Source organism: Hypanus sabinus, chromosome 1 (assembly GCF_030144855.1).
Source record: "Hypanus sabinus isolate sHypSab1 chromosome 1, sHypSab1.hap1, whole genome shotgun sequence".
Taxonomy (NCBI): domain Eukaryota; kingdom Metazoa; phylum Chordata; class Chondrichthyes; order Myliobatiformes; family Dasyatidae; genus Hypanus; species Hypanus sabinus.
Window position 1 is genome coordinate 146,031,265 of NC_082706.1, and position 20,209 is coordinate 146,051,473.

General features: G+C 45.9%; 1 protein-coding gene across 2 annotated transcripts in view; it reads left to right on the top strand.

Annotated features, from left to right (window-relative positions):
• LOC132398629 (arf-GAP with GTPase, ANK repeat and PH domain-containing protein 3-like) overlaps positions 1 to 12,493 on the top strand; it is a 501,357-nt gene extending 488,864 nt beyond the window's left edge. For both annotated transcript variants that reach the window (XM_059978331.1, XM_059978321.1), the window contains exons 15-16: positions 8,751 to 9,006; positions 9,741 to 12,493. In XM_059978331.1, coding sequence (XP_059834314.1) covers positions 8,751 to 9,006; positions 9,741 to 9,956 — 472 coding nt within the window. In that variant the 3' untranslated portion in view covers positions 9,957 to 12,493. The remainder of the gene's footprint in view (positions 1 to 8,750; positions 9,007 to 9,740) is intronic.
• Positions 12,494 to 20,209: the final 7,716 nt, after the last annotated feature.

A 20,209-nucleotide genomic window follows, 5' to 3' on the forward strand; every position in this document is an offset into this window, starting at 1 on the left:
CAGCATCTAGGTAAAATACCAGTCCCAGATGAAATAGATGCCAGGATATTGTGGAGGGACTGACCATCAATCATCAGGAGCAGTGCCAGAGGACTGGAAAAATGTTGTTCTTGGACAAAAGGATAATAGGACAAGGGAATGGGTCCTTTCAGGCCAGTAAGGTTGACCTGTGTGGTGGCATCCATTCTGATGGAGAGTGTAAACCCTTATTGAAGAAGGTACAGATATATCAGAGTAACTCAGTATGGATTTGTTGAGGGAGTTTCATATCTGACATACAATTCAAGGGGAGGCATTGAAGGAAGGGTGTCTGATGTTGTCTCCGTTGACAGGCTCCTGATGAGATCCCTTGTGGCGGGCTAGTCAACAAAGCAAAACCCGATGGCCTAAAGAATCCAAACCTGGCTAAGTGGCAGGAAGCGGAGGGTGGGCACCTTATCTGAGAAAAGATATACTGGCATTGGAGAGGGTTCAGAAAAATGACTCTGGGAATGAAAGGGTCATCATACGAGGAATGTCTGATGGTTCTGGGTTTGTACACGCTGGAATTAGAAGGAATCGGGGCGAAGGGGTGGAATCACATTGAAACCTTTCAAATGTTGAAAGGCCTAGACAGAGTAGATGTGGAAAGGATGTTTCCCATGGTGGGGGAGCCTAGGACAAAGGGGTACAGCCTCAGGGTAGAGGGGCATCCATTTAAAACAAATATAGAGAAATTTCTTTAGCCAGAGGGTGCTGGATTTGTGGAATTTATTACCACAGGCAGCTGTGGAGGCCAGGTCATTGGGTGCATTTAAGGCAGAGATTGATAGGTTCTTAATTGGACACAGCATCATAGGTTACAAGGAGAAGGCTGGGGAAAGAGGTTGACGAGGGGAAAAAAGGATCAGCCATGATTGAATGGTGGAGCAGACTTGAGGAGCAGAATGACCTAATACTGCTCCTGTGTCTTATGGTGGCGGTTGACGAGGGCTTTATAGCTGGAAGACAGTCACCCAGTGGGGTTCCCAGGAGTTTAAACAAACATCCCTCTCTATGATGGGCAAACCCAGAAATAATACAAGAAGCAGTGGTGGTAGCCAGTGAGGAGGGAGACAAACTGCACGAGAATAGAGAGAGTGAAGATGCTGGGCAGGACAATGACAAATGGAGTTCAATCAGCAGCAACGTGGGGTGAGGGACAGACTGTTAATGGGCAGGTACTGAGTGGAGTGTACAGCCACACATCTTTAAAGGGAGCAGGACAGGTTAGTAAGGTGGTTACAAGGTCTACTGGAGGTTTTCCTTCAGATTAAGTTGAGCATATTGCCATATGTACAGTATGATGAGGTACCAAAACAGTGAAAAAACTGGCTTACAGCAGCATCACAGGCATATACTGCACACAGAATATAAATTATACAAGACAGTCCTGAAGAAAAATAAATTGGCCTTGTCAGATAATATGAGACAAGGTTGTGCTAGAACAGTGTACACCATTAGCTGGATCACAGCTGGAGCATTGTAACAGTTGTGCTTATCTAATGCTCTGTGCCTGTGATGCTGCAAGCTTTTCATTGCACCTGTGCACAGTATGCACGTGACAGTAAACTTGACTTTGGTTGCCATGTTACAGGAGAGACAAGGCTGTATTGGAGAAGATACAGAAATGTTGACAGAACTGGGGAATTGTAAATGAAGAAATATTGGAGGGTCTGAGGGAGACAAGTGAGGTTACAAGATGATGAGGGGCCATGACAGAGAGAACACAGGAGACCACAGCTGCCAGAATCTGCAGCAACAAATATCTGCTGGAGGAACTCGGGGTGGGCAGAATGACACCAAGACTGCATCAGAGAAGGTAGAAGGGACCTGTTCCCTTAGCAGAGGGATAGTAGAGAAGGGGCAGAAACCCAAACAGCAGTATTAGGAGGAAGGTGAGGGAAATAATTTCTCCGAGAGGATAGGGTAGTGATAGTATTGATCTTGCTACTTGAAAGGGTAGGAGAGGCAGAGACCTCTGTTGCAGTTAAACTGCACTGGGACGTGTATGTAGAGCTGTGAACTGCTAGGATTACCCTGCAAAACTCCTTCTGTTAGCACAGACACAATGGGCGAGTTTGTGCTAGAAATTCTCTATGATTCTTGAGTCCATGACCACCCTACTTATCCTGACAAATCTCTGTCCCTCTCCAGTGGCACAGACTGCAAAACCTATTCAGCTCTCTGCTCCTGGTTTCTCTACCACTAGAAATGACTTTTAATTTCAACCAGAGACTGGGACTTCTTCCTGGTCCATTGGAGGACTCCCATTCCTGGCTCCTGTGCCAGTCTCTGAGCAGCCACTCTGTCATTTCAGAGTCTGGCCCCTGTCACCCACATTGCCTCCGCACTGTCGCTCCAGGAGGGCATCATGCTGGGACATTCTAGCACAATAGCTTCTCCCACATTCTCCCTGCAGACCCGTAATGTGGAGAGCAGAACAAGGATGATGGTCTCCACAGACTCTAAGCTGGCATTTAGCAGAGCCTTTTGGCCCACCATGTCTATATTGATCTTACTGCCCATCTACACTGATCCCCTTTGCCCACATTAGGACTCCACCCTGTTATATCTTGTCTATTGGCATGTCTCTACAACACAGTGACATATCTGCCTCCATCACAAACTCTGGCAGCGAGATCCAGACGTCAACCACTCTGTGTAAAAATAAATAAATAAATCTCAGGCCCTCTTTAAAACTTCTCCCTCTTAATTTAAGCCTGTACCCTTTTTTGAACCTGAGCAGAGGGCAGACCTGTGACAGTCCAGGGATTGTCTGAGCTTGAGACAGGTGTGGTGAACTCACTGCAGGTGGGCGAGGCTGAACTGGCCAGCTGACCTGCAAGGTAATGGTAGACTGCTTTGCCTAGTGTCTGCTGCAGTTTAGGAGGTGGGGTGACAGAAACTGAGGGGCCTTGGCAGGGAGGCTGTATACAGGGAGAATTCCTCTTTTGGGAGAGTCTGGAACAAGGGATCACTGTTTAACGTGGCTACATATTTATTACAGGCAAGAGTTTTCTCTATGGGGTGATTTTAACTTTGGAATTCATGTCCTCAAAGGTTGATGGAAGCTGAACCTCAAAATACTTTTAGGCTGGGGTAGGTTGTTTCTTGATACGCAGATGCTGAATGGTTACAGGGGCTGAGCAGGAGGAGGGAGAGTGACCAGCTCCTGGTCTAATTCCATTCCAAGCTGCTCAGTGATATGAAGCACACTGGGAATGGGAACAGACTCCCATCCCTGAAGGCCATGGTGATGATAGTGAGACAACACAGTGGCCACTCCTGGTGCTGTAGCGCAGGCATCCCATTTGCCCTGGCGGAGTCTGGGACTCTGCCTGGCAGCAGCGTGGCAAAGCTGCTGCTGATCCTTCCTATCTGCTCCTTCATCAGCCAGACAAGGCAATGCAGCCTTGGCAGTCTGGTGTGTCGCGTACTGAAAGGGTTAATTATGTACTGACATTGATAAGTGGAGGGGTGGTCTCGGAGGGGCTGTGTGTTGTTCGTCAGTATCAGGCAAAGCCTCTGTCAGTCACTCACTCAGACAAGAGGACAAGCAGCCTGGTGACTGTAAACCTTATCAGTGAATGCAGAGGGTCAGAGGGTGACCATGCACTGAGCATGCTCCAGCATGCCCGTCATTCAGGGTATTGATTCCGTTTCTGCGACAGATCCTGACGGATAAGCGGTATGAAGCGAGATGGATTTCTTTTTGTCAACAGTGACTTGGACAGTGTGGGTGTATTATTCTGTCCAATCGATTCTGTGCTCCCTTGGGCAGTTAAATTGTGGCTGAACAGTGGGAGCCTTTGTGAATGGCAGCGAAGGCGCGAGACGAGTGCAGTATGGACTGAGAAGCTGCTGATAAAGTGCGAAGCACCGCTTTGTCACAGTGATCACTGAGAGCATACTGGCACATTCCTTGCAATCACTGACCTTTACAGCCCTTCCCAGCTTTAACCCTTCTCTGTCGTCCCATCCTGAGGATCCGAGGCCAATGGAGGTGTTAGTTCTATCTACAGTTTGGGGGGGAGGGGGGAGATTCCACTGTCCCTGTCCTCCCATGTTTCAGTGAGGGGTGTGGAAGGGTGTGCTGGGCAAGTGGGGCCACACCGGTGAAACTGCCCCACAGGAAAATATCAACTTCCGCCTTATATACACCCATGGACTTGGCCTCCACCACAGTCTGTGGCAGAGCATTCCACAGATTCAATACTCTCTGGCTATATAAAAAAAAATCCTTTTACCTGTTCTAAAAGGTTGCCCTCAATGTTGAGGCTCTGCCCTCTAGTTCTGGATACCCCCACCATAGGAAATATCCTCTCCACATCCACCCTATCTAGTCCTTTCAACATTTGGTAGGGTTCAATAAGATCCCCCTGCATTCTTCTAAATTCCCGTGTGTATAGGCCCAAAGCTGCCAAACGCTCCTCATTTGTTAACCCCTTCATTCCCAGAATAATCTTGTGAAACTCCTCTGGACTCTCTTCAATGACAACACATCCTTTCCAAGATATGGGGCCCAAAACTGTTGACAATACTCTAAGTACAGCCTCACTAGTGTCTTATAAAGCCTCAGCATTATCTCCTTCCTTTTATAATCTGTTACCCTTGAAATACATGGAATCATAGTGAAATGCGTTGTTTGATTCAATGACCTGCACAATCTGAGGATGTGCTGGAGACAGTCCACAAGTGACACTGGGCTTCTAGTGCCAGCATAACATGTCCACCACTTAGTTACTAACCTGCATGTCTTTGGAACGCGGGAGGAAATTGGAGCACCAGAAGAAACCCACGCAGTTGCTGGAAGAATATACGTGCCTTACAGTTAGCTGTGTGAATTGAACCTCAATAGCTGACTGCTGGTGCTTTAAAGCATTGTACTACCCTCTACACTATCATGCCATACCATACTGTGAATGGTGAGGCAATGACACATCCAATGGGAGAAGGTGACCAGGAATGTCCATAGTCCCAGCGGTGTTCATGCCCAGCACACGAGTACTGGGGACATGATGGGCAAAGGGCCTCATCTTGTGCTGTACTGATCTGTGTCTCGTCTAAGGCCGAAACATTAGCCGGTCAGAGGAATGAATCCACCTCGCCTTCCTCCTGAGATTCCCACCATCATAGGAGAGGTTTCAGCTCCCCACTGAGTTACTGTCATGGTCCAGATGAAAACAGTGGGCACACCAATTAGTGAGACCAGGCAACTTCCAAGCTGTGGTATTGAAGACCTGAGTTCCAGGAGTAGCTGTGTCTTGAACCACACAGTTCCAGTATAGGTACAACACTGGTGGGTAGAGCTGCCCAGGCAGATCCTGTTAACAGAAACCAATCTGGTTCATTACCAGCCAGTCATTCCACTCTCAGCCACCAGCCATGTGCTGTAGGCTGTGCTCGGCTTGGGTTTTACCAGGTCATTCAGCTCCAAACACAGGCCAAACGGACGGGGAGTGAGAGCAAGTACCCTCTGCAGAGGAGCAGGGAACCCTGGTATACTTGGAAGCAGTCAGTACTATCAACACCTTGTGGTTGGAGGTCAATCACATCAGCGCCAGATCTTGACTGCAGGAACTTCTGCCAATAGTCAAAGCCTGACCATCTTCAGCTGCTTCACCAGTGACCTTTCCTCCACTGTAAGGAATGTTTGCTGATGATTATCCAGTTCTTCTCACTCCACAGACTGTGAGCAGATGTATCAAAGGCTGGAGAATGTTCATGCCACTGAAATACTAGGCAACAAAACATCTCCAGATGAACACAGCTTGGTACAGTAACCGCTCTGCTGAAGACCGCAAGAAATTGATGAATTGTTGACACAGCCCAATCCATAACACAAATCAAGGATTCCTTAATTTCCAGCTGTCTTGGGAAAGCAGCCAACACAATCGAGGAGCCTCCCATTCCAGTCACTCTATCATCCCTCCCCCACTCCCATTGGTCAGGAGATACAAAAGCTTGAAAAGATATACCACCAAGCTCAAAGACAGCATCTATCATGCTTCTATACACAATCTTAAACAGACCTCTCATATGCTAAAATAACTGAATTATTACCTCATTGTGGCCCTGACACTTTGCCTGGCTGCAGCTGTAATATGACATTAGAATTAGAGAGATACAACACTACAGCATAGAAACAGGCCATTGAGCCATCTACTCCGCGCTAGAACTATTAATCTGACCAGACCTACCAACCTGCACCTGGATCTTCATACCCCTCCCATCCATGGACCTATCCAAATTTCTTTTAAATGTTGAAATCAAACCCGCATCCATCACTTGCACTGGCAGTTCATTCCACTCTTTCCTCCGCTTGCATTTACCCTATCTATACCCTTCATAATTTCGCGTACCTCTAGCAAATCTCCCCTCCGTCTCCTACACTGTACGGTACAAAGTCCTAATCTATTCAACCTTCCCCTTTTATTCAGGTCCTCAAGTACTGGCAACATCCTTGTAAATTTTCTCTGCAGTTTGTAATCTTCCCCATAGTCAGACCAGAACTGTACACAGTACTCTAAATTAGGCCTCACCAACATCTTATACAACTTCAACATGACATCTCAACTCGTGTACTCGATACTTTGATTTATGTAAGCCAATGTGCCAGAAGTCCTCTTTAAGACCTCATCTACGTTTGTACCTTTTTCAAGCAATTATGGATTCCCAAATACCTCTGTTCTACCACACTCCTCCGTGCCCTACTGCTCACCTGCAAGTCCTACACTGGGTTGTCCTCCCAGAGTGCAACACCTCATACTTATCTGCATCAAATTCCATCTGCCAATTTTCAGCCCATTTTTCCAGCTGGTCTGGATCCTGCTGCAAGATTTGATAGCCTTCCTCACTCTCCACTATGCCCCCAGTGTTGGTGTCATCCTCAAATTTGCTGGTCCATTTAACCACATCATCCAGATTTTTGATATAAGCAACACTGGACCCAGCTCCAATCCCTGTAGCACACTACTAGTCACAGGCCTCCAGTCAGAGAGTCAACCATCTACTACCACTCTCTGGCTTCTCTTGTGAAGCAAATGTCTAATGCAATTCATTACCTCATCCTGAGTGCCAAGTGAGAGAACTTTCTTGACCGATTTCCCATGCAGGACTTTAGAGGTCTTACTACTTGCCTTCAAATGACGTGCTAACTTTCTCGAAAAACTCAAGGTTGGTTAGACATAACCTACCATGCAAACAGCTATACTGACCATCCCTAATCAGTCCATGTCTATCCAAATACTCTGGACTCTTAGAATATCTTCAAGTATTTTACTCACTACTGATGTCAGTTTCACTGGTGTATAATTTCCCAGCTTATTTTTCGAGTCCTTCTTAAACAATGGAACATTAACTATCCTCGGGCCCCTCACCTGTTGCTAAGGACATTTTAAATATCTGTTTGGGCCCCGGCAGTTTCTGCACCGGTCTTCCACAAGGTCTGAGGGAACATTGTCAGGCCCTGGTAGAGACTGTCATCTGAGTAAATAAAGATACAAAAAATTCCATTTAAGATCTCCCCCTTCTTTCAGCTTTGTGCATAAATGTCCACTCTGATCTTCAGGAGGACCATTTTGTTTCTTGATAGCCTTTTGATCTTAATGTACTTGTAGAAGCCCTTGGGATTCTACTTCATCTTTTCTGCTAGAGCACCCGCATGCCTTTTTTAATCTCTCCTGATTTCCTTCTTAAGTGTTCTTTTGTGTTTGTTAAACTCAAGTATCTCATTTGTTCCATCCTGCCTATAGCTGCCATGTACCCCTTTCTTCTTAACCAGGGCCTCAATATTTCTTGGAAACTAAGAGTCTCTTAATCTATTATTCTAGCCTTTTATTTGGAAGGAACGTGCAAATTCTGTATTCTCAAAATTTCACTTTTGAAGGTCTCCCACTTACCAGGCACATCTTTGCCTGAAAACAACCTACCCCATTCCACACTTTCCAGATCCTTTCTGATACCATCAAAATTGGTCTTTCTCCAATTTAGAATTTCAAACCGAGGACATAAATTATCTTGAAGCTAATGGCATTATGATCACAAGCTGCAAAGTGTTCCCCTACACAGACCTATGTCATGTGCCCTGTCTCTTTCCATAATAGGAGATCTAGTATCTCACTCTCTAGTTGGAGACTAGTCTCCCTAAGGTTCTGCATTCTGTTTCCTCTTGTACTATAACAGTGTGCTTATGTGTGGAATGATCTATCTGGAAGGCTTGTAAACAAAACTTTTCACTGTATCTTGGTACATTTGGTACATATAACAAGAATAGACCAGTTCTAATAATCACCTCCCTTTGGATCACCCAAAGCTGGGAATCCCATAGTTAGTGGCTGACTTGGTGAATTATCAGAGCTTTCCCCTGTTGAGATGGAAGACTCTCTACACACCTGGATGAGTCTAGGTCCAACAGCAATTGGAGTTTTGACAGAACGGCCGTTGGTTATTAAGGCAGCTCAGCACCACTTTCTGAATGGGATTGGGATGGGAAGAAATACCATTCTGGTTTGCAGATGCATCCCAGGGAGATGAACAATTGGAGACAATGTGTGAGCAGTTGTATTGAACCATGGGCCACAGTCCAGGACAGCCACAGCCCACATTCCTGGTACAGAGCAAGATAGAAACTGGGTAGGTGTGTAGTGGAGATTGGGATTAGTTGGTGTGCACCATATCTCCCATTAATCTCAGAGCTGCCTTGTGTCCATCTGAACCATGTGTTGCAGAGAGGAAAAGGAGCGCTGGATCAGAGCAAAGTACGAACAGAAGCTGTTACTGGCTCCACTGCCGCAGTCTGACATTCCCCTGGGCCAGCAGCTGCTCCGAGCTGTGGTGGAGGATGATCTGCGTCTGGTTGTCCTGCTCCTGGCTCACGGTACAAAGGAAGAGGTGAATGAAACGTACGGGGATGGCGATGGGCGGACAGCGCTGCACCTCTCCTCCGCCATGGCCAATGTTGTCATCACCCAGCTCCTGATTTGGGTAAGAGCACAGTTTGATCTTCGTCCAGCCAATCTCCTGGGCTGCCTGGTTGCTTCAGTTCCACAATCAGTCCAGTTTGCAGGATCCACAGTCTCACCTTTACAGTTACTTACATCACCCTGGTTCTCCTCACGTTCTAACTACTCAGTATTCATCATGCTACCCTGCAGTCACAGCCCAACTTCCTGAGCTGCATTTGACCCTTATCCCTCGAAGCCTTGCCTATCCATGCACCTGTCCAAATGTCCTTTAAATTTTTTTTAATTATACCTGTCTCTATTACTTCCTCTAGTAACTCATTCTCTTTGGAAAATGTTGCCTCTCAAATGTCTTTAAACCTTTCTCCTATCACCTTAAAACCTACACTGAGAAAGGTGACTGTGACCATCCACCTTATCTATACCGCTTATGATTTTAACCTGTAAAACGTCACCCCCTTAACCTCCTTCACTCCAGGGAAAATAGTCCTAGTCTGTCCAGTCTCTCCTTTCAACTCAAACTCTCCAGTGCTGGTAACATCCTTGTGATTTTTTTTTCCCTACACCCTTTCCATTCTAATGCCATTCTTTCAATAGTTGGGTAACCAGAACTGTACACAACACTCCAAGTGTGGTCTCACCTTGGAAAATACATGTTTAGACTTGGACATGTGCAATGTCCCAGTAACCTGCTTACACATTACCCATCAGCTGTGCATGTTACAGTGAGTGACAGTGCCTCCTTTGTCCCTGCAGTACGGAGTGGATGTGAAGAGTCGAGACGCACGAGGACTGACGCCGTTAGCCTACGCTCGTCGGGCAGGAAGCCCAGAGTGCATCGAGATTCTCACACAGCACGGCTGTCCCAGCGATAACTTTATCCCAATCCCGACTCCAAATCTGTCGCGCAGGAACACCAACGTGAATAACAACTCACAGTCCGAGCTGTATCGAAGTGCCAGCATCATCTAATGTAGCAACACTGGTCCCAGCCCCGCTCTGTCACAGCTCCCCCTCAGCCCCCCTCGTATCCCACCACCGACTGCTGGAGCCTCTTCTGCCACCGGCTGATGCAGGCAGTGTCCTGTGCTCTCTGCCGGACTTGGGCTGCACCAACCTCTGAGTCAGCGCTGGACACGCACAAGTGGCTGCGAAGGCAACATGGATGTCTGGAGGGGCTCAGTACTGTAAGCAGTGGGGTGGCACCGTCTCACCCACAACCTCCCCCCTCCCGTCCTGCCCCAGTAAAGGGCGCAAGTCACTGAGGAGCGGCGGGGCTCACTCGTCGACACTACTGACATCACTGACATGGGGGGTGTGGGGTGAAGAGGCTGAGAGAGAGGAGGGGGCAAGGTTAGGTGATATAGGGGAGAACGACTCAGTCCAGTGAGATAGGACACAGGTGGGGTTACCCTGGGTGTGAAGGGGTGAGTTCTGTTAGACCCTGCTACCCTGCTGTCTACCCTCCCACTCGCAAAGTCCAGGATTCTCCATGAACCCACCCCAGCCCCAGATGCCATGCCAGAGTCTCCCTGGTACACTCCATCCTCTCAGAACAGGTCTGTATGGTGGAATCTATTACCCCTTACCCCACTCACCATCCTTCCCCCATTGATACCCCCTCACCCTGACTCCCTGCTACCCTCTCCTTACTGCTGCATGAGTACGTGGGGTTGGGACTCCTCCATCAGTGACCTGATGACCACTCTGTGGTTGGTGAGAAGAACCACACCAAGCAGGTCAGTCTACATCCTACCAGGGCAGGGTGACGTTAGAGACAGTGGTTCAGACACACTCAGGACATCTCACTCCTGTCCCTGTGAAAGAGCCTCTGGCACTAATGTATCCTGAATAATAGTCTGCCCTGGGTTGTGATTGTGTAGCTTGTCAGTGACACCGGCGCTGTGTGGGAACGGTGAGACTCACTCTACACACTTGCTGTAGAATCTCAATACTCGCGCTGCATGGGCACATACCCTGTGCATGCCCACTCTTTGAACACTCATTCCACATGCACATTGCAAACTCGCTATGCACGCTCAGTGACGCGGTGAAGCCAGTGGAGGGCACAGACTTGTTTTCCTCAGCTATGGGCTGTAGGATGAATCAGCTGGCTTCTGCCCCTTTCTCAGCCCAAGTTCTTCACCTACGCTGCACTCAGCTTGTGTCCTCCGACTCTCTGTGCCTGAGTGTACGTAGGGGAGTGCAACTGAATCTGTGTGCAAAGATAAATGAGGAGCGAGAGCGATTGCATGAACAAAGTTTGAAACGTTAGAATGAAGAATTAGTCAAATGCTTCAATCAGGATCAAGATACTTTGAATTAAATTACAGCCCCAGAGTAGTCCCCCCCCTCAATCTCTAGCTGTCCCTCAATCTTCCTTGGGGTGTGAAGGGGTATCCCCTTGAGCCCGTGGGGTAGCTCTCCTAGGCTCAACCCTCTCACCTTGAGAGGCAGCACCTTGCCTTGTGGGCTGTACGCTGCTCTGCCCAAGGGTGTAAGCTCCCGGCACAGACACTGCCAGTGAGACAGAGCTTTGACAGACTGTTCAGATCCAAGCAGACACCCAGCGCTAGAATGGGCATTCCTCTGGGTCTGCCATCACTGAGTACAATTACTGGCAGATACAGAGGTGCCACACCCTGGAGTGAATGTCTGGCAGTCGGCTCTAGGTACAAATACAAATGAATTATTGCTGTGGGTACAGACACTGCCTGGCCTTGGAAAAGCATGTATGGACGCCACCCAGCCATGGGCTCAGTGTGGGTACGGACGCTGTCCAGCAATACAGGGAAGGAGGTCTCCTAGGTTGATTACCCAAGCCCTATAATCATACTGCTGTCCATTCACTGGCCTATGCTGGTCAACGTATAAACACCTCATTATGTGTTCCACCTCACTCCCCCCCCCCCCCCCCCCGCCCACTACTTGTACCCATCCTGCCACAGTGCTGGTTCAGTCGCCAATGCCGCCCTCTTCTAGTTATACCTCAGCTGCTGGATAGAATCTGGGTGTCAGGGCTCCCAGGGAAAGAGAGTCAATGCTGTTGAAGTCAACACAGTAACCTAGGGGTCGTCTTTCTCTACCCTCCCCCCTTCCCATCATTCCTGGACCATGGTTAAGGGTCGGCTAACCATAGTGAATTGTCTGTTAACTCTCTTCTGTCTGAATCAGTCACCGTTAACAGTTGTGGATGAACTTGCACTCAAATACTGTGTGTGAGCTTCTGTTAACCCTTCAATCCTCTGGTTTTTATTCCAAGGTAGCGTGATGTACTGGAATCATCGTACAAAACACTAAAATCTCTTACACTTTAGAAATTAGTTTGGTATTACCGTATTTAAACATCACTCACCATAACGGTACTTGTGTATAATATGTATATTCGAAATATTTATATTTCCGGCTGTAAATATTGTTTGGATGTGCTGTGTTCAGTTTTTGCTCTATGCTTGGACAGTTCTGACATATCCATACACAGCGTAATAAAACAGCAGCTGTGCTCAGTTCCCGGGGTGACTCCACAGCCTCTGTGTCCCTCTCTCACACACTCACTGTTCAGCAAATACTTTTGTTTGGAGATGGAGAGGGTTTCTGTCCGAGTGAGGGAGGGTTAGGCAGTGGAGCTGTTCACAGAAGGACAGGTCAGCAGGGTGTGGAGCTTATAGACTGAAATCTGATGAAATTCCAGCCCATTGAAAATGAGTCTGTAAACTCTGGGGAGGAAGTGAATGGGGCTCCTTCATGTGCATCAGTGAGGACTGAAGTCTGATTAAGTGAGGCTACTCTCTAAGGACAGTGTTGAACAAGTAATCCTAGTGGGCAGTGGCTGGTGCTCGGTGCATAGGAGATAGAAGGCAGGGGTCCAGTCAACTTGTACTTGGTATACATCACTGCATTTCCCATGCATTCAAGTGGTGGAGTTCAGTCACATGGGTTCTCAATGGGGGAATGAAGAGCTAAACAGGAGCCTGGATTGTGAAGGGTTGTTTATCAGTGTCTCTCATTACTTAGTAAATGTTTCCATTGATTTTATGTCAACCCCCAACTTGTTCTGTCAGGAGGATGTTATGTTGAGTAATCATGATCCCTAACCACCATCCTTAACATTCTCTTCCTCCATCACTGGGGCATCATTGCTGCAGTGTGCTCCGCTCCCAGAGAAGGGCATCTATCACCAGCTGCAGCTCCCACTCCACCTCACCCAGCATCCTGATGGGAAAACATGTCATGAGTGCAGATGTGGTTGCCCAGCTGTAGGAGAGATGTCATTAAGCTGGAGAGAGTGCAGAAATGGTTTTAAAGGGCTTGAGTTATCAGAAGAGACTGGACATGTTGGGACCATTTTCCATGGAGCGAAGGAGAATGAAACATGACCTTGGGTGCTTATAAAATCATGAGGGACATAGATAAGGTGAATGGTTACAGTCTTTTCCCAAGTGTAGAGTCCAAAATTACCGAGCATAGGATTAAGCTGAAAGGGGAAAGATTTAAAGGGAAACTTTTTCCAGACAGTGTGTATGGAATGAGTTCATCATAAACACGAGAGATTCTGCAGATGCTGAAAATCCAGAGTAACGTACAAAATGCTGGTGGAACAAGTCAAGCAGTATCTATGGAAAGGAATAAATAATCGACGTTTCAGGCCAAGACCCTTCAGTAGGACATGATCATATGGAATGAGCTGCCAGAGGAAGTGGCAGAGGTGAGTAAATTGCAACATTTAAAAGGCATTTGGACAGATGTTTGGATGGAAAAGTTTAGAGGAATGTGTGTAAATGGAACTGGCTGAGGAAGATACCCTGATCAGCATAGACACACTTAGCAAGAAGCTTCTTCATTTAGAGTCCAGAATGAGCTGCCATGGAAATGATAGATGAAAGGTCAATTGTAAAGTTTAAGAAGTTTGTACAGCTACATGGATGAGAGTGATTTGGAGAGATATGATCTGCAGGACTAGGTAGAAGATCAGGTCAGCATAGACTGGATGGTTGAAGGGCCTGTTTCTTTGCTGTACAACGCAAGGCCTATTTTTACTCACACTACTCTCCAACAGTCTGGCTTAAGGAGCACCCTCATCACTGGCACTGTGTCAAGGCAAGGACGGGATGCATTACTAGTTCCTGTGTGCAGGTGGAGATGGTGAGAACATTCTGGAATTTGTGAGAAGATGGCAGAGTTACCCAGGAGTTGGACGTGCATGACCAGTTCTGGGTGATTCTGGCTTGGTACCAGACTGTTCATTATTATTCGGTCACCTGCACTGTAACAGACATTTTCAGTGATTGCAGATGCTCAAATCTGATTCTTATAAATGGAATTTTACAGCCTATGTTAGCTATAGACTCAAGTGGTCAAGTTGCCAAAACTTATGACGTTCAACCACATATCTCATGTTATTCAGTCTTAGAGCAGTGCAGCCCAGATACAGGCCCTTTGGCCCAATTAGTCCATGCTGACCATGGTGCCTCCCCAACGAGCCCCAACTTCCCTCAATTAGCCTATATCTCTTTAAATCCCACCCCTCCACTACCTAACCTAGTGCCTCTTAGATGATATTCTTGTTCCTGCCTTAACCATTTCATCTGGCAGTTCCTTCCATATACTCACCACCCTGTGTGTGTAAAAGGTTGCCACTCAACTCTCACCCTGAATCTGTGCCACCTAATATTGGAATCCCCTACCTTGAGGACTTACAGTCCACTTTATCTATGCCTCTCATATTTCTAAACATAGGGTCACCCCTCATTCTCCTGTGTTCCAAGGAATAAAGACCTAGCCTGGCCAACCTCCTTATAACTCAGACCCTCCAGTTCTGGCAACATCAATTCTTTCTGCACTCTTACAAGTTTAACCATATATTTCTATAACAGGGTGGCCAACACTGTACACAGAATTCCAAGTGTAGTCTCACCAATGACTGATGAACGCCAGTGTGCTTAAAGCCTTTTTCACTACCCTGTACTTAAGACATCACTTTCAACAAACTGTGTACATGCACGCCATGTCACTCTTCCATTACATACCCTACTACCTTACCATTCATATTACAAGTCCTGAGGAAGGTTCTTGGCCTGAAACATCAACTGTACTCCTTTCTTAGATGCTGTCTGCTGCCTGCTGAGTTCCTTCGCATTTTGTTTGTGTTGCATACAAGTTTTCCACTAGTTTGACTTTCCAAAATGCATCACTTCACATTTACTGTATTGAAATCCATTTGCTACTCACAACCAACTTTCCAAACTGATCAAGATCCCCCTGTAATCCACAATGAACACCACCTAATTTTGTGTTAACTGCTGATTTACTGATCAGCATTGTATATTTGCATCCAATTTATATATATAGTGAATAACAGGCCCAACACTGGCCCGTGGCACAACACGAGTCGTCAGCTTACATTCTGCGAAACAACTTTCAAGCACCACCCTCTGCTTTCTACATCTGGGCCAATTTTGAATCCACCAAGCTAGCACTCTGTGATCTAATCTTCCAGATCGGCCTACCATGCAGGACCTTGCTAACTTCCAAATAGACAACATCCATTGCTTTACCCTCATCTGTCTTTTTGGTTACTTCTTCAAACAATCTAAGATGTTCGTCAAGAACAATTTTCCATGCACAAAGCCATTATCTCCTCATCAAACTGTGTCTAAATGTTGGTAGATCTTGTCCCTCTGAATTAACCTCCAGTAACTTTCTTACTACTGATGTTAGGCTGATTAATCTGTAGCTCCCAGGCTTGTCCTTGCTACTCTTCCTAAACAGAATAGCATTAGCCCTTTCTGGTCTACAGCAAATTCACCAATAGCCAACAACAAAGCAAATATTTCCAGGTCAAAACCTGGGGATTTATCCACCTTATTGAACTGTAAGACTGCAAATACCCCTTACTTACTAATCTTTTATTCTTATCCCTTTAATGACCAAGAGTTTCTCCTCAGTAAGCACTGAAGAGATATATTCATTAAAAATCTAACCCATCACCTGAGGCTGTGCTGATCAATAAGGTGGCTTACTCTCTCCATAGTCACCATTTTAATATATCTATAGAGCCTCTTGGGATTTTCTTTAACCATACCTGCCAGGTCCATCTCATACCCTCTCTTTGCCCTCCTGATTTCCTTAAGAGTATTCCTGATCTTTTTTATAGTCAAGGAATTTGCTTGAACCCAACCTCCTAAACTTCATTCGTCTTCTATGGAAGAGAGTAAACAGTCAACATTTTGGACCCAAACCCTTGATCAGGACTAGAAAAAAAATTGAGAAGTCAGAGTAAGAAGGTGCAGGGAAGGGAGGAAGTACAGATTGGTAGTTGACAAGTGAAACCAGGAGGGGTGAAGTAAAGAGCTGGAAAGTTTAATGGTAAAAGAGATAAAGGGCTGGAGAAGGTGGAATCTGAAAGGAGAGGGTGGAAAACCATGACAAAAAGGGAAGGGGAGGAGTACCAGAGTGGTGATGGGTAGGTGAGAAGATAAGGTGAGGGGGAAATGGGAATGGTGGAGAACAATTACCAGAAGTTTGTGAAATGGATGTTCATGCCTTCAGGTTGGAGGCTACTCAGTTGGAATATGAGGTGTTGCTCCTCCAACCTGAGTGATGAAGGGTCTCATTCGGAAACTTTGACTGTTTATTCTTCCCCATAAATGCTGCCTGGCTGCTGAGTTCCTGCAGCATTTTGTGTGTGTTGCTTGGATTTTCTGTGTCAGCAGATTTTCTCTTGTTCGTGTATCCTTCTCTTTTGTTGACCAGAGCTTCAATATCTCTTATCAGACAAGGTTCCCAAACCTGCCAGGTTTACCCTACACTTTAACAGGAACATGCTTCCCTTGGACTCATAATATCATCATCTTAGAAGCTTCCTGCTTGCCATTCATTCCTTTCCCTTTAAACAAGCTTACCCAATTGATCCCTGTGAGATCTTGGCTAAATTCCTCAAAATTAGCCCTGCTCCTGTTTAGGATCCTAACTTGTGGATCTGTCCCATCCTTTTCCATCACTATCTTAAGGGAGCTTAAGGTAAAGGATTACTTAGGAGTTGGTGATCATATGATAGAATTCACTGTGCAGTTTGAGGGTGAGAAATCAGATGTATCAGTATTAGTGGAGTGAAGACCAGTTAGCTGGATTTTAGTTGATAAGATGTTGGAGCTCATTATTAAGGATAGAGCTTCAGGTTAATTGGAGGTACATGATAAAATAGGCTGAAGTCAGCATGGTTTCCCTAAAGGGAAATCTTGCCTGACAAATCAATCTGAATTCTTTGAGGAAATAGTTGTCAGGATAGTCAGTGGATGTTGTGTACTTGGATTTTCAGAAGATCTTAGATAAGGTCTCCACATCATAAGAAAGATACTAGCATGCATAGAAGATTGGCTGACTGGCAGGGGGCAAAGAGTAATAATAAAGGGGCCTTTACTGGTTGGCTACTGATGACGAGGTGTCCACAGGGGTTGGTGTTGGGACTGCTTTTCACATTATATGTTAATGATTTGGATGACAGAATCAATGGTTTATGGCCATGTTTGTGGACAATACAAAGACTGGTGGAGGGGAAGATGGTGTTGAAGAAGCAATGATTCTTAGATTGGGACAATGGGCAAAGAAGTGGCGGATGGAATATAGTATAGGGAAGTATATGGTCATGTACTTTGGTAGGAGGACTAAAGGTATAGGCTTTTCTAAACTGGAAGAAAATTCAAAAATCAGAGGTATGTTGGGCATTGAAGGTCCTTGTGCAGGATTCCCTGGAAGTTAACTTGCAGGTTGAGTTGGTGGTGAGGAAGGCAAATACAATGTTAGCGTTCATTTCAAGAGGACTAGAATACAAAAGCAAAGATGTAATTCTGAGGCTTTAAGGAACTGACAGACTGCACTTGGGGTATTTGAGCAGCTTTGACACATTGATACTTTATTGATCCCAAAGGAAATTAGTGTCACAGTAGAATTACAAGTGTAGATATACAAATATTATAGGAGAAGAAAGAATAAAAAAAATAAGTTCTTCACTTCACCAGCTACAGGTTGACTCATTACAGAGCCTTATGGCCTCATATAACACTCATTGGAGCAGTGCATCTGTCTTAGTCTATTATTAAAAGTGTTCCTCTGTTCAAACAAGGTGGCATGCAGGGGGTGAGAAACATTGTCCAGAATTGCCAGGATTGTCTGGAAGGCCCTTCGTTCTACCACAGCCTCCAGTCTATCCAGTTTGACTCCTATATACAGATCCAGCCTTTCTAATCAGTTTATTGAGCTTGTTGGCATCACCTATGTTGATGTCATTGCCTCAGCACACTGTTGCATAAAAGAATGTACTGGTGACAACAGATTGGTAGAACATGTGAAGGAGAGGACTACATACTTCAAAGAGCCTCAGTCTCCTCAGGAAGTAAAAGTGACTCTGGTCCTTCTTGTACACAGCTTCTATGTGAATGCTTCACTCAAGACTGTCATCCAAGTCCACCCTTAGGTACTTGTAGGTCCTCACCAGCAATAGTAACAGAGAGCAGTGCAGGCTTAGTCTTCCTAAAGTCCATCATCATCTCCTTTGCCTCACTGATGTTGAGCTGCAGGTGATTCAGCTTGCTCCTTATCTAAGAAAGGATATGCTAGCATTGGAGACAGTCCAGAAGAGGTTCATGGAATGATCCTGGGAATGAAAATGTTAACATATGAGGAGCATTTGAGCTCTGAGCCTGCACTCACTAGATTTTAGAAGAATGAGGGGTTATCTCATTGAAACCTATAAAATATAAAACCTATAAAAGACCAAGATAGAGCAGATGTGAAAAGGACTTTTTCTATAGTGGGGAAGTCTAGGAACAGAGGGCACAGCCTTAGAATACAAGGGTGTCACTTTAAAGCAGAGATTAGTTTTATTTTAAAGCCAGAGTGTGGTGAATCTGTGGAATTCATTGCGACAGATGGCAGTGGAGGCAAGTCATTGGGCATACTTGAAGGGGATCTTGACAGGTACTTGATTAGAAGGGGCATCACAAGTTACACAGAGAAGACAGGAGAATGGGGTTGAGTGGGATAATAAATCAGCCATGATGGAATGGCAAAGTAGACTCAATGGGATGAATAGCCTAATTCTGCTCCTATGATTTATGGTGTTAAACTAATAGAATTATGGTCACTCAAGCCAAAGTGCTCCCTGACTGCCACTTCTGCCACTTGCCCTGCCTTCTTCCAGGATTTCACTGTTTTAAGTATTGACTCAGGTAGCTTTCCACAGCACAATTTCACATCACCCCTCATACAAATCCTTAACTTTCTGGGTGCCCACTCATACCACCCTGTATTCTTACAACAATGAGAAATTTCCCTACACACCTTCAAGTTCCCACTGACTGTGGGTGGGGGTGGCACGAAGAGTCTATAATACAACACCAGTAGAGTGACCCACCCCTTGCTTTGAAGTTCTGCCCAAATGGCCTGGAACATTATCTCCAAGAACTGCTCCCTTATCAAAAAGGCTATTCCCTCCTCACTCACCTGTACCATCTTTATCCTGGAATACTGAGCTGCCTGTCCTCCGCTCAACCTTTTTGTTCTTGCTACAACATCCCAGTTTATAGAACCAATCCACGAGGCTTAACAAGGAATGCAAACAAACTCAAGTATTGAAATCAACTTGTTTTTAAATAAGTATTCCATTCCCTGTCTTTACTTTCTTCCTGGCCATCCTGGTTGCCAGGCTTGCTCTGATTGGCTGCTATTTTTTCCCATAACTTGCTCCCCCTTCCCAATCTAATTTAAACCCTCCTGTATTGGATTAGCAAATTTCCTTGCAAGGACATTGGCCCCTCTGGTTCATGCAGCCTATCCCTCTTGTACAGGTCACCCCTACCCCAGAAGAAATTCCAGTGGTTTAAAAACCTGCCTCCTGCACCAGCTCTTCAGCCACATTCATCTTGCCCATCTTCCTATTTCTGGCCTCACCAGTGCATGGAACTGGGATTAATCCAGACATCGCTACCCTCGAAGTCCTGCTTCTTAACTTCTTACCTAGCTCACTGTACTCATTCTGTAGTACCTCATCCTCCATTCTACCTCTGACATTTATACCAACATGTAGAACGACTCTTGACTGCTCACCCTGCCCCCTCAAGAAATTTTGCAGGTCCTCAGAGTCTAGTGAATACAGACCCATCAGGCCATTCAATCCTGGAATCATTTTCGTGAACTTCCTTTGAATCCTCTCCAGTTTCAGCACATCC